The sequence below is a fragment of the Oncorhynchus gorbuscha genome, linkage group LG06 (genome assembly GCF_021184085.1).
Source record: "Oncorhynchus gorbuscha isolate QuinsamMale2020 ecotype Even-year linkage group LG06, OgorEven_v1.0, whole genome shotgun sequence".
Taxonomy (NCBI): domain Eukaryota; kingdom Metazoa; phylum Chordata; class Actinopteri; order Salmoniformes; family Salmonidae; genus Oncorhynchus; species Oncorhynchus gorbuscha.
The window spans coordinates 61,849,971-61,864,929 of record NC_060178.1 but is presented as its reverse complement, the minus strand read 5'-3'; the positions used below and the strand labels follow the sequence as shown (position 1 = coordinate 61,864,929).

Sequence of the window (14,959 nt, the reverse complement as noted above, 5' to 3'; positions counted from 1 at the left end):
TCTCTCTCTCTCTCTCTGTCTCTCTCTGTCTCTCTCTCTCTCTGTTTCTCTCTCCCTGTCTCTCTCTCCCTGTCTCTCTCTCTCTGTTTTTCTCTCTCTGTCTCTCCTGCAGTGCAAGACCCAGACGTGGAACATCTGAGGAAATCAAGGTAGGCATCTAGCAGCAGCGACCGGTGGCCTAGCAGAAAAGCTGTATTTAGACATTGCTCCAGAACATATGAGCCCTTAGCAGAGTTCCTGCTGTGAGCTAGGGGGTCAAGGGTCACAGGGTCACTCAGCCCTGCTTCAGGCCCCAACTCCACACCCCTCTCTGTGCTGAACTTGAAGGTTAGCATGTGACTCATGTCATTCTGAGCCAACAGTAAGAATAGTCTGAAGTGTATCGATAGTTCCCCTCACACGGATTACAAATAGCCCTCATGATGACCTCACACAAGTTCCCAGCAGTCTGTTAGACTCCTCCAGCTGAAATGACACAGAACGTGTTTAACTTTTTTGTTTTCTCATTAGTGATTTCTCATGCCTGAGCTAATTAATCAGGGACCCTGATACAGTATAGTGCAGGACATCATAGACCCACCCAGGAGTTGGGTTGATTTGTGTTTGTGAAGAATTTGGGAGCCCCCAGTGCACTCTTACCCTCACAGGACTCAGGCAGGGGAGTGGAGGCCACAGTCCCTAACCCATCTCTAATCCCCCCCTTTTCTCCCTCTCTCTTTCTTCCCCCATTTTCCTTTTTGTCTTTCCTCATGCCACAGGGAAAAGTTTGACACAGAATTTAAAGGCCCACGTTTTGCCAAATTGAAAAGTTGGCACAATGGCCTGTCTGCTCAAATCCTTAACGTGCCAGAAAAAACCCTGGTTTAAAAGAAGTGTCAGACCGAATTTAACTGTAGCAATCAGAGAAGGGTAGAGCAGGTGAGTGAGGAGAAGGTCAGGCTAAAGATACTGGAAAGTGAGTTAGTGGAAAGAGGTTTGTTCAATACTTGTTGATCACATGCTGTAATGGAGATTTTAGCCCAATGTCATCTTTCCCTCTTATTCTGGCAATGAAAGTTGATCCTAGTTTTCAAAATTAATTGCAGCTGTATAAAAAGTTGGATTGTATTTCAACATTAAATTATCACTATTTGAGTTTGACATTGTGATATAAGTATGAATAAAAACAATACCACTGTGAACGAAACACATTTTTCCTTTGGTTGCTTTCGTATCATATTTATCAGATTCAGTTTTGATGTAGCAGTTTATAAGCTTTAAATGGAAGTTATAGAGGAAATAGTTGCTTACCTTTAAGGCATAGCAGCATAACACCCTCTTAGAGACCATAAACAATTATAGATACAGGTCTAGGATCTTAATTTGATCACTCTTTTGTTGTTGAGAATTTTCCTGCACTGCAGGAAATGCTTCATGATTTAAATAAATTACCTGAAAACACTCAATAACACAGTTATATTAACAGTATTGCACCTTTCATGTAGCCCAATTTTGACCAACTAATAACCTAACCACCAATCAAGCAACATTATGTGGACTAACCGTTCAAATCCTGTTGATGCAGGATCATTTTGCTGTGACAATACTGGTCAAATTGAGATCCTACATCTGTATGATTCATCAAAAACTCTATATAAAATCAGTTGTTTGTTTAGAATTTCAAAGCCGCTCCCAAGAAACCATTTACATAGAAAGTAACAGCGATCTCAAGGTTCCAAATTTGGATCAACAATTCCCCAATATCAACCGAAGTCGTAATTATTCTTAATATAAATCACTCACAGATGAAAGATGGCTTGTTTGTTTCCTTGTCCTCGGGCTCTGGCTCATTGGAATGTGTGGAGAGCAGCAAACCCTTGTGTCCTATGATAAAGTGAGGAATTAGAGAATTGCCCAGAGAGTGAATGGCATAAAGTAAAGTGGAGTATTGCAGTGATAATCAGGAGTGCTGTCTGCATTGTGCATTGCACTGACTTTTTAAAACGATTAAAGGATAGTCTCCAGTCTGGCTAATGGCCAGATGGCCATATGATTATGTATGACTTCAATCAGAGGGAACATTATTGGATTATATGTAGATGAGTTTCCTTTGACTTCAATGAGAGAAGTTCATCCATTTTCTGTTGCATTTCATCATTGGTATTGAACGGTTTGAATAGTAATTTCTTTCTCAACTCCCAAGGGTAGAGGCACTTCACTATTCAAGCAGGTCTTTTGTAAATTGAAGTTTGTGAAGGATTGATTTTCACAGAAGCCCCCAAGATATATATATATATATATAAAACCTGACCTAGACAAGACAGAGATATTTTATATAATGTAAATGGTTTTGGAATATCTAATAACCAAGCTACATTGCCTCATCGAGTGCAGTGGTGGAAAAAGTATCCAAATGTAAAAGTCAAGATATCTTAATACAAAATGACTCAAGTGAAAGTCACCCAGTAAAAGTCAAAGTATTTGGTTTGAAATATACTTAAGTATCAAAAGTAAATGGAATTGCTCAAATATACCGTAATTGCTGGACTATTAAGCGCACCTGAATATAAACCGCACCCACTGAATTATTAAAAAAGATGTATTTTGTACATAAATAAGCCGCACATGTCTATAAGCCGCAGGTGCCTGCCGGTACATTGAAACAAATGAACTTTACACAGCCTTTAAACGAAACACGGCTTGTAACAAAAATAAATAGGCTTTAACGAAACACGGCTTGTTACAAAAATTAAAACAGTAGCCTACCAAGAAAGTCATTGGTCACTATCTTCCTCCTCCTGTGCACCGAAACCACTGAAGTCATCTCCTTCGGTGTCGGAGTTGAATAGCCTCAGAATTGCTTCATCCGATGTTGGATCGTTTTCATTGTCGCTCTCGTCACTTTCATCCGGAGGCAAATACCCCACTGAGCTCACGCTGCCTCTTCAACACGCAGCAGTCCAGCCTTTCAAAACCCGTTGATGATAGTGGATTTTTTGACAATGCTCCACGCTGTCAGGACCCCCTGGCAGACTTGACCATAAGATGCTCTTTGCCTGCGGCCCGTTTTAGTGAAGGATTTCTCCCCACTTGTCATCCAAGCCTCCCACTGAACAAGGAGCGCCACCTTAAATGCACGATTTACACTGATGTCGAGTGGCTGCAAATACTTTGGGCCATCTGCTTTTCTTCCCTCTGAAAGCTTTTGTTGTCTTTCTGCACTGAGTCAGTTCCTCACGCTGCTGTTTCCAACGTCTTATCATCGACTCATTAAGGCCAAGCTCCCGTGCAGCAGCTCTATGTCCTTTTCCAACAGCCAGATCGATCGCCTTCAACTTGAAAGCTGCATCATATATATTTCTCCGTGTCTTTGCCATGATGAGGGTGACAAAATTACTACCGTAATCAGAATGATGGGAAGTTTGAGCGCGCTCGATTTACATCACATTATGTGACGGTGCTCAGTTTTTTGGCGGCATGAATCTTGTGAAACCGGGAAAAATCCATAAATTAGCCGCGTCATTGTATAAACCGCGAGGTTCAAAGTGTGGGAATAAAGTAGCGATTTATAGTCCGGAAATTACGGTACTTAAGTATCAAAGTATCCAATTCCTTATATTATGCAAACTAGACGGCACAATGTTTATATATTTTTTATTTACGTAGTACTTAAGGAAAAATACTTTAAAGTACTTCTTAAGTCGTTTTTTGGGGGGCACATTCCGATACTCAGACATTAATTTACAAATGAAGCATCTGTGTTTAGGTAGTCCGCCAGATCAGAGGCAAAAGGGATGGCCAGGGATGTTCTCTTGATAAGTAGGTGAATTTGACTATTTTCCTGTCAAAATGTAGTGTGTTTGGGTGTTAGGGAAAATGTATGGAGTAAAAAGTACATTTGTTTTCATTAGGAATGTAGTGAAGTAAAAAAAACTACTTAATTAAGTACTTTAAAGTATTTTTACTTAAATACTTTACACCGCTGGTAGTGTGATAAGATATTTATGACAAATAACATCGTTCAATCACTTTGAGATTGTATTCCGAAAAAAATATTTAGAAAGACTGTAGAAATAAACCAAGCTCATTTTCATATTACCCACAGAAAGATGAACTGCCCTGCTTCATTGGTACACCATTTAGAAAACAAGGCTTTGATCTTCTCCACACCTGCCATTTAGTCTGTTACACAGAGCGATGACTGTTATAACTGTGCTCAGCCATCATTCGCTCTCATATAATCATGCCATCAATTGTGAGATTCCCTAAACAGAGGTCAATATTATGTTGATTGTCTGTTATTACATAGAAAGCAGTATTATGTCAATGGTCTGTCCATTTAGGCCTTGTCGAGGCAAGAGTCTCTAGCTGCTACTATAGGATAGGTCAGATGTGGCTGAAGGGACCATCATATCAGGAGGGAAGTACAGCCTTCAGACAACACCCTGTTGGGCGTCGTCCCGTCCTCCCGCGTAAGAGAGGAGAACAGGAAGTCATATGTGAGTAGTGAGATTTGACTAGGCCATGTTTGAAGGCGTTGAAAGCCCTTTGAAAGGTAACTCTGCTTGTTTGGTTGTCACATAGGGGAGCTGCTGTTACTTAGCTCTGCTGTGGGCTGATGAATGGATTATTTAATGCCCGTCTGCAACTGTTGGAAACCTCTGCTAACTGCCCTTCCTCCTCACCTCACCTCCCCTGAGAGAGATTTCTACCTGCATGCAATGCATGCTCAGGGAGACAGTGTGTTTGCACTGGAGTGCCTCTGGGTGGCTGACCCCCTCTCGCCCTTCATCGCTCCTCCTCTTCATCCTCCTATATCATACACCGGCCTCAGTCTCCGTCCCCAAAACAAAATCTCATTTTCCACTTCAGTTCCACTGAGTAATCTAGGCCTCCTGTACCTGACTCCCTCTCTTTATTTCCATCACAAATTCGAGAACTGACACACCAAACATTCCTAAACATCAGGACAGGCGTCATTGCTTCACATCAAATTTTGGCAAGTCACTACATGGCTATCCTACTCTCTCATCCCACCCTCACCGCCAAATTAGTGGAAGGCCATTCGGTGTGTGTGCTCAGTTCCCATGTGTGTTTTTTTTTTTTTTTTTGCAGTTGGTGACTTCTAGGGCCCATTTTAGGGGCCTAGTGCCCATGTGACTTCCCATCCTCTTATCGTCATGTTTAGAAAATGATATTGTTTTCGAAAGCGCCATGGACCGTAGAGGTTGTTTCGATATTATAGATAAGCTTGTGACAGTCGGCGATACGAAGTTGTATTTTAGGTTTAATCCATGGGACTAATCACAGTGCGGTCCGTCAAGAAGGTAGAGTTGATTCGGGCCTATGTACCATTGGAGAATCATGTAAAAGGGTACAGAAGGTAGAGTTGATTCGGGCCTATGTACCATTGGAGAATCATGTAAAAGGGTACAGAAGGTGAGGGGGTACTTGTTGACAGCTACAGTATGTGTTTGTGTCGGTCATCATGTTGTGTGTCTGACTCATTGCGCTCCCTTGTCTCAGAGTCTTGCCTGTAGCACCTGTTAGTCAGTGTTTTCCTCATCTACTACAGCTCTGCAGTAAGCCATCCCCCTCCCTCAACCTCAAGCCCCACTCGCAAATCCTAAACCTCCATGGTTAGAGCTCGCTGCTGCTTTGAAGTAGCTGAACGTGGTAATATACATACCTGTTTGTGGTACCAGACCCATTTCCCCCTGCCTTGACTAACTGTAATCTCAGTTATCGTCCTACTAAATTGCCTGTAAGAGCATGGACTGGTCTCTCAATCGCCTGCCCATTTCACCGGTATCAATGCAAAACACATGCCAGTGTTTACCTGCCTAACCCGGAGTGGTCTTTCGGTCGCAGAGAATGAGGAGCAGAGTGAAATTGTAGTTGAGAAGGTTGCCTGCCCATGGAGCTGCCTTACTAACCCAGCTGCTTTAGTGTGAGCAGTAACAATGTCCCTATGTTGACAGTTGTGCCAAGCAGACGTTACCAGCCATAGATTTGTTGCTCTTCAAAACTCTCCTTTTCCTTTCCACAGTGGAAGAGAGTGAGAAATGGCTTTAGTATACATATTAAGTCGTTCAAATTCCTAGCTGTTTATAGGTAATTGGCAGATGAAAGAGTGGTGCATGTATGTTATCAACTATCTTTAACATCTCTCTGTCAGGTGTGGCCTCTTTCTTCTTCTCTCTTCTTCTCTCTTCTTTCCCCCTTCCCCTTATGTTGTTAATCGGAGGTAACAGATTTTGAATTCAGCCTTCAAAGCACAATATCCTTCCTATGCCCCTAACTTGGAACACATTCCCTCAATACATCTGGAAATACATCACAGCAATTCTGTCAATGCAATCTATTGATACAGCATGGAGATGGTTATTGTGTTTTGAAGGACAGTGTCCTCTGTGTGTACCAAGTGAGCTGCACAGAATGTCTGTTTCTATAAACCACTTGTTGTGAGGGAAGTCTGTCTGTGCCTATGTGTGTGTCTGTGTACATGGCTGTCTGAGTTCAAATAGAGATCCAGTAGTATTGAAGTTAGATGTCTGTACCTATGCCAGATAGGCTTATACCCCACACCAGGGGTCCACAATTACATTCAGTCGTGGGCTGATTTTGAACATCAGTAGGTATAAATCATTTGTAAACTGTAAATTGACTACAAGAATCCCAAACAGATATAATATTTGACAAAAAAGTATAATTTCCAACCTTGATTAAATTGGGATACGATGACATGCTTCTCTTTTTTATTTATTTTTTTGAATTTGAATTTTACCCCCTTTTTTTCTCCCCAATTTCGTGGTATCCAATTGTTAGTAGCTACTATCTTGTCTCATCACTACGAAGGTTGAAAGTCATGCGTCCTCCGATACACAACCCAACCAAGCCGCACTGCTTCTTAACACAGCGCGCATCCAACCCGGAAGCCAGCCGCACCAATGTGTCGGAGGAAACAACGTGCACCTGGCAACCTTGGTTAGCGTGCACTGCGCCCGGCCCGCCACAGGAGTCTCTGGTGCGCGATGAGACAAGGATTTCCCTACCGGCCAAGCCCTCCCTAACCCGGATGACACTATGCCAATTGTGCATCGCCCCACGGACCTCCCGGTTACGACAGAGAATGGGCGCGAACCCAGAGTCTCTGGCGGCACAGCTGCGCCACCCGGGAGGCCCCTTGCTTCTCTATTTTTGTGTGGGAATGCTTCGGACAGATTTACTAAATTAAAATCTCTTTGAGCTCATTTTTTTGTGATTTTACAATTTGGGGGAACATATTTCCTCAATTAAAATCACATTAAGCTCAATTACTGGTGATTTTAGTATTTTATTAAAGGTCCATTGCAGCCATTTTTATCTCAATATCAAATCGGATATCAGATAAATAAATATCAGCGGAGTCAATCACCACCTTTTTAAGGAATCTAGGATAGGATAAAGTAATACCCCCTCCCCCCTTAAAATATTTAGATGCACTATTGTAAAGTGGTTGTTCCACTGGATGTCATAAGGTGAATGTTTGTTGCTCTGGATTAAATGACTTAAATGTAAATGTAAATGTAAATCATTTCTGTGTAAAAATGTTTGTTGTTTTCAATTAAAATGTTCAAAAATGAACAAAAATAGCTTCTTAGTAAAGAGCTCTTTCTCAAGCAAGAATTTAGCTAGGACTGTCTGGGAGTGGTCTGAGTGGGAGGGGAAAACTAGCTAGCTGTCATTGGCAGAGCGCTTTGGAACTTTCTTTTTTTATTGGTCTATTTACTAATTTACTGCCTGATGACGTCACCAGGCAGGCCAAAACTCCATCCCACCACAACAGGCTGAAATTTCAGGTGGTCTTTTCAAACTGCTCTTATACCAAAAAGGCAGTATTATTTCAACCTCATAGTATGGGAATTATATTTAAAACGCAGATAAATCATGTTTTTGACTGCAATGGGCCTTTAAAAAAAAAAAAAAAAAAGGTTTTGTTTTTTGCTCAGAAAACTTGGGAGAGCCAAATAACATCACCCCTGGGCCGAATTTGGCCCGCGAGACCCCTATTGGGGAACCCTGCCCTACACTCCCATCAGATAAAAGTGACTTTGTAGCGGTCTCTCTAGATGAAAGCAGTTAACGCTACACAACTTTGTTGTTGAAAACTTGGTTGGATTCAGAAATAATAGTGTCTTTAGTATCTGTGTGACTGTGGCCTGTCCTGTCCTTGTACCCAGGCTCCGTCTCCCCTGCCGACACAACAACACTCCACTCGGTACTCCACACATCTAGCCGTGAGACACACCATAGAAAGACATACTACAATCACAACCTAAGAGCACTTGCTAACCTCACGGGTTCACCAAAGAAAGTGATGAAGGGTTAAATGACCACCTGAGACCACTGTTTACCTGACCTCTCTCTGTGCCATACCACCTCCCTGACATATGACATTCCAACTGTCCCTTCTGTACCTGCTTGTAAATGTCAACAGGAAGAATGGGGGGGGGGTCAGAGAGATGTCCAGGAGAAGAGGTCAGGGTGCTGGAAGTGAGTAGGGGTCAGCCATCGGTCTACCACCATCAGGCCTGTTGCTGCTAGATGCCTGCCATCCTCTGTCTGTCCTCCAGCCTGGGCAGCTCCCCCTGGGCATTGCATTCATTCCGTTCTCCCCAGTCCGGAGTGGGGCAACCTCAACGCCACCTTCTCCCTCAGTCATTCACTCAATGTTTTGGTCTCATGTCCAAGTCAGCTGTGTTTTTAAATGTCAACATCAGTTAGTTTTTACTTAGGTTTAAAAGTCAATTCACAAATGTTCTGTAGTGTGTCCACTCATTGATTATGCCACGCTGACTGAGTGTTCACATTTTTCTCTCCTTTTTTTTTGCTTTTGCTGTTGTATACTCTGTTTAATCCTTTCCCCAGCAGGGTTTACAGCTGAAACTCTCCCGACACCTTAGATTGTCTCTGATTATATTAGATTAGTATGATATTCTGTACCGTTACAAATCACTGTTTAATGCACTGTGTTAGTGAAGTAAAGACGAAGTACATATCAAGCAATATAGGCTGCTTCATCCCAGTGAGATGGTATCCTCTGTAACCCTCTCTCTCTGGCCTCGGACATGATTGATGAAGCTCTCTTGTCTTGACACAGTTATTTAATCATTCCCCGTTATGCACAATCTATTCGTGCAGTAGCAGCTAGGCAGCTTTCCATGATACAACCAGATATCTCCCCACTCGCCGCCACTGCCAGTCTCTATACGTTCTCCAGTGACTCACCCAAAACCAATAGTGCAAATGTCCATTTTATCTTGTGAGCAGATTACTTTCTTTTTCTGTGTGGTTTTTATTTCCTGCATAGGGGTTTTTGCTCACCTCGAGCTCCAACTCCTTATATTGAAAGATAAGACTCGTAAATAATTGTAGTTGATTTATTTTTCCACGCTTTTTCAATTTGTTCCTGGATGGACATCCTTGCGTTGGGCTGAGCAATATCAAGGCTTTTGGTTTTGCGTGTGATTGAGGCCATATACCTTTACAGGTCTATTTGTGCTGACATTAACTCTCTAATTCATTATACACCTAGCCCTACGTGGGCTTTTTGTATATATGATTTTCGGCCTCAGACTGCTGACAGTTTTCTCTCAATGCAACCTAACCTCTTATGCAGTAGCCCTTTTGAGCATGCTCCAATCTCTATCAGCCCCGCACCTGTCGCTCTGCCCGCTAGCGCTGCTTTGCCCAATCAGGTGGCTTCACCTGCTGCTTCGCAGTCTCCAGAGCCCGCCCCCGTAGCCCCTGAACCCACCCCTGAGAGGTAATGCTGTGTGGGTTGAAAGTTTGTCTGTTGTGGTTTTATTGTCCTCCGCCAACTGAGTGATCTTCCTTGTCTTTGGCATGTGCCTATATTTGTGTGTTTCATTGAGAGTGACTGTATTGTTCTGATGTTGTCTCACTTTTTCGGTTTCGACTATTTCTACGTGATTGATTGAACATTTATTGAAATGTGTGTTTTTGTTTTTATGTTCCAATTAGACTTGGAAAACATTGATTGTAGTACATGAGTGGTTAGGTGAAAGGTTTCATGAGCAGTATGCATTTATGGCTTTGGGTTTAGTACATTCACAGGGGAGAGTGTCCAAGGTAAGTCAAACGGTCTGATTGATGCTGTAATCATCTGGACTGCGTGGAAACTGTGAGGAGAGAGACACCGGGAAGACCTGCCATGTCTGTGAGCGGTGTGAGAACAGAGAGCCTCAAGGCAGTGGAGTACTGTAGTCATGCAGAGCATGTCTGCCAAACCCATCATCCTTTAACCCTTAACGTCCTCATCGTCATAACGATCCATCCATCTTAAACCTGTTTTTTTATTAGACCAGCCTTAATACAATATAACAATGACCTGGGGCTGCGCAAGCTGTTGCTTTTATGGTTGATCATCATTGCTGCCCCCCCCTCCCTCCACATAGGAAGCAGACAGTTCTGTCAAATCTAGAGAGAGTTTGCAAGGTGAACACAGTCAATATGTCACACAAAGAATGCCCCAAATTCCCTTTCCTAGTTTCCCCCAGAGCCCGACTTCCCTCTCTTGATCCTTCCTGGCTGTTTTAACTCTACTCTGTCCTCTGCAGCGAGCAGCCACCCCCAGCCACCCAGACACAGCCAGTGGCCCCTGAGGCCCCTGCAGTCCCCTCTGGGGCACCTCGCCACCTGACGCATGCAGCCTCCCATATCTCGTCTGCTTTGATTACCCAGTCTAGGTACAGTTGTCACTCAATCACTCCCCCTGTCACAGTGTCTACCTTTTAATGTCAGTCAGGAGCTAGGCCAATGTGTTGTGTGGATTTGGTTGAGATAGGAGGGGCAGAAGCAGGTACAGATGCTAGTACATATTTGCGATTTTATGGGGGGCCAGAGAAGAGTTTTGTGATGAATATGGATTGGGTTGGGAGAACTTTATTTTCTGATGCTGAAATAGCGGATGTAAGAGTATACAGGGTGTCAAAAAGGGATTTATTTGGATTGTCCACAATAGATGATCTATAGATGCTCAAACTATTAGCAAACTACCAACTGAAAGTCAGTTTATATGCAACAGCTTGCTAGGGTTGGCGTATAACGCTCTTCGACATAATTACATGAGCCAGATATTGCATCTTGGTGAAATAACCCAGATCACCCCATTGGACCTTCAATGGCGATGCCTGAGATCATTTTCTTAGACTTCTGGATTAGGATTTTTGGACCATCGAGAGGCATGGTGTCTATACTACTTTATTGGACCCTCCGAAAACTATTTTGGACCATCACAGCAGATTAAATGAATTTCCATGTAAATGGACAATAAAGTATATCATATTGTATCCATGAATGGTGGTTTGTCAGTAGGATCAAAAATCACGTGAAAAATAGGGTCCCATCTACTTGCAGGGTACCACGAATGGCCATACGTATTGAGATTAGGCAAATAGGATAGTTTTTGCTAGAGGACAATTTGTTGACAGTTAGTTGAACATATATAAAACATCTACTAAGGACTATCCAACTAAAGTGTTACCCTCTATTTTGCATTACAGTGTAGTATTTCAGAGGGTTTAAGATGGCATAAGAAATTCTAAGTTCTCATTGTGTATGTGGAGGAAATTGGAGTGAGCCCTAAACCGTCTCTCAGACCCCTCTTGTTGGCTCTCGTTAAGAAACAAGGTTTATAAGCAAGGGCCACCGCCCACCTCTGCGCTGGAGGCTCTGTCAATCACCCCAGTGTTCCGAAGCAGCACTTTGCCCAAACGAAAGCGCACCCTGCCCTCTGGGAAACCCAAGCACCTGAGGTACACACACACCTGGACAGACTGACACAGTGACAGAGAGACTGACCACGTCACAGACGGTGGTGTGCAGAGTTGCTTCGGTACGTGGGATAGGGGACAGGAGGGTAATAAAAAAAATAAAAAAACGAACTTTAGGACACTAGCCCGGATCAAAGGAGCAAGGCCATGACTGCAGCGTTGCTTCATTCAGATTGGCCGTGTTTCATAAGACTATCGGATTATTTTACATCTGTCGCAGCATGAAAAGTGGTGCAAAATGAACTGCGACAGACCCAATTGGATACTTGCTATTTTATGGGACTGCAATAGGTCGGTGCGACTTTTTTGCTTGCCTGCACTGGGTCCAACTTCTCTCCAAAAGCTCTTTGCATTAGCTCTCTCCATTACAGCTGAATGGATAGGAAAACGTCCATGAGGCTTGATGTGCAGACGGTACACTGCAGATTGTCTCAAGGGACAAGCGGAGGAATGTAAGCTCATGTGGGGGTTTGGCAGCATTTGCTAAGTTTTTGTTTGACTAATTTGCACCTCTTTCTCCACAATGTCAATATTCCCTTCACAATTATTAATGCTTAGATATGTTTGACCCCAATATTTAAAAAAATCCCATTTTAATGCTGAATGTGGCTAACATCACTCTGAAGTTGACTTTTTTTTTACATTCCATCTCTCATCTAGAATTTGCAGGTCAACCTGTTTCTTCCATTTAACACACGCACAAAATTCCCACAGGCTCGTTCAAGTCTGGACCTTTGCATGTCATAGTAAGGAACAGCCTACTCTCAGAGTTGGTATTAATGGGCTCTCTTCAACCTGCGACGGCCACATAGTTAGTGATATGAGAGTAGTTCACTTGGTAGTGCACATAGTAGTCCAGTTAGTGATTGTACCACCTTGTGTGATGGCGGTAGCTCCTCTATCCCACGCTCTCCCATGCTCACTCTGCACGTCACTGCTCAACTGCATGCACACACACTGGCTTGACTAATTATCATCTGGGGGAGGGGGGGGGGGTTGTTTGTCATAGAACAGCAGAAGGGTGTAGCACTTGGATGTCGATCACAATCATTTGTATCCTGCAAATCAGTGATGTACTAAATCGTTATCTATGGCTGTGATGCACCATTCAAGTCAACTACTGAATGGCTAACTAGTGGCTACAGGCTATTAGCAGCTGTTGATCGATGTGATGCTTCATAGTGCAGTAGCTGGAAGGGTCATATTATGTGCTCTAGAATGCTATAGAATTCGGTACACAAATTGAACACAATTTCAAAATGTGACACTTATCACAAAAGATGACTATTTTCTGTGCTTGTAGAATACCCTCTGATTTGTCAGTGTCTAGTGGGGATGTTATGAAATGACCTTCATTGTTTTGCTTTGCATAACAAGGGGGTTTATGGTATGTATGACTCAATGATCCCCAAGTTTGTTTGGTTCAGCCAACCATTGTAGAGGGTCCATTTTTTTGTTTTGTATCAACAGCTGTGTTTAAATAACGAAGGAAATCAAATCTAACCTTTAATATAATAGTGGTATTTTATAGAGATCTCCTGGAGCCAGTGTGGTTACCACAGTTGCTTGAAACTGTGAAGGCTATATCGACTCATGATGTGCAGTGAAGGGTGGTTTGAAGTGAATTCATCTCGCCAGCATGTTAGTGTGTTTTTGAGACGTGGTCCTGTGGCCCACTTGAACGTTTCCTAATAATTGTGTCATTGTTTTCTTTTCAATGTGGATTGGATGTGTTAACTGATGTTACCAGGAGTGTTGGCCTGTGCAGTGGAGCCGTGTGTGTGTGTGTGTGTGTGTGTGTGTGTGTGTGTGTGTGTGTGTGTGTGTGTGTGTGTGTGTGTGTGTGTGTGTGTGTGTGTGTGTGTGTAGTATCAATATAGTTTCCTTGATTGATGGGGATAAATAGAGATATGGTGTGTATGAGCTCAGGTGTGTATCAATTTGGTTTGGCAGTGTTAGGATCATGGATTTTCAGAACCAGTTTAATTTTCTCTCTAGGATAAATATTTTTTTCCTTTGTGTGCGTGAATGTGTGCTCTCACAAAGGTATTGCTATGAAACCAAGTTCACCTATACTTCAAAGAGACTGATTGTGTGCTGCCCTTTGTTTCAAAAGCTACACAGCTACACAGCTACACAGCTGACTCTGTGGTCAAACTAGGCTGACTGACTAGCAGTTAGAATGGAACTGTTGTGATCTGATAATGTTACAATATGTGAGAAATCCGATGACTCTTGCTTTCCTTCAGTAAACAGTGGATAAAAGTTACATCTGCACATGCAATATTTAAAAACCGGATGCCATTATCGGAAACAAACTCATTGGGCAGCACGGCATCATACAGGTATAGGTGTACATGGCCTTCATCCAAAGAGCTATTTTTGACCCCTGTTTTTGATGCCTGACCCCTTTTGTTTCTGATGCGTTATAGCTACAGCCTGCAACAGTCTGCCTCTGGTTACAGCTCCCAGTACAAATCCTCAGTCTCCAGGTACTTCTGTGGGGAAGTTTATCCAGATGCCACTGTCCATAGAACATCTGGATAGTGTGCTTCCTTCCCTTTTTGTCAACATAACTTCACTTCCGGAATAACACACCCTTATTCCCCTCCCTCTGTTTTTAGCTCGAAGGATGAAAATTGTGCTTTGACAGTGTTCGTTTTAACCTGCGTTTTAACCTCCCCTTTCTTACAAATATGTCAAAATCTGCTCCTCTCCCCGCTCAAATGAAATCTGTTGGTGACTCTGTGAATCTCTCACTGCCATAACTGAGGCTCTCTGTTCTAACACTGTTTCTCTGATACCAGGCTGTCTTTCTCTCTCTCTGTGTGGGTCTCTGCTATATTAAACTCCCACTAACCTTTGAGTTAAACGTGTCTGGTGAAGTGGAGGAGCTCCAGGTAAGACTCGAAACATATGTGGACACTCAGTCAGGAAGGAGAGAGGTGGCTGTCCAGCATTCAGCGTACTAGGTTTAATCGTGAGGCATAGTGCTAACAGTCTCCTTATTAGTAATTGATACTTGTAGTACAGTTTCCCAGTTTAGATTGTTATATTGTCTAAACTATGACCGTTCAGAAAACAGCTAGACTGATGATCAGACTAGTAGATATGTTTCCATCTTGGTGGTGATGATGTCACTC

At 42.8% G+C, this 14,959-nt stretch overlaps 1 protein-coding gene across 1 annotated transcript in view; it reads left to right on the top strand.

Annotated features, from left to right (window-relative positions):
* The window catches only part of LOC124038202 (LIM domain-binding protein 3-like), a 28,965-nt gene that overhangs the window by 7,347 nt on the left and 6,659 nt on the right, over positions 1–14,959 (top strand). Inside the window, exons 6-7 of the mRNA XM_046353756.1 lie at positions 113–149; positions 14,249–14,308. Coding sequence (XP_046209712.1) covers positions 113–149; positions 14,249–14,308 — 97 coding nt within the window. The remainder of the gene's footprint in view (positions 1–112; positions 150–14,248; positions 14,309–14,959) is intronic.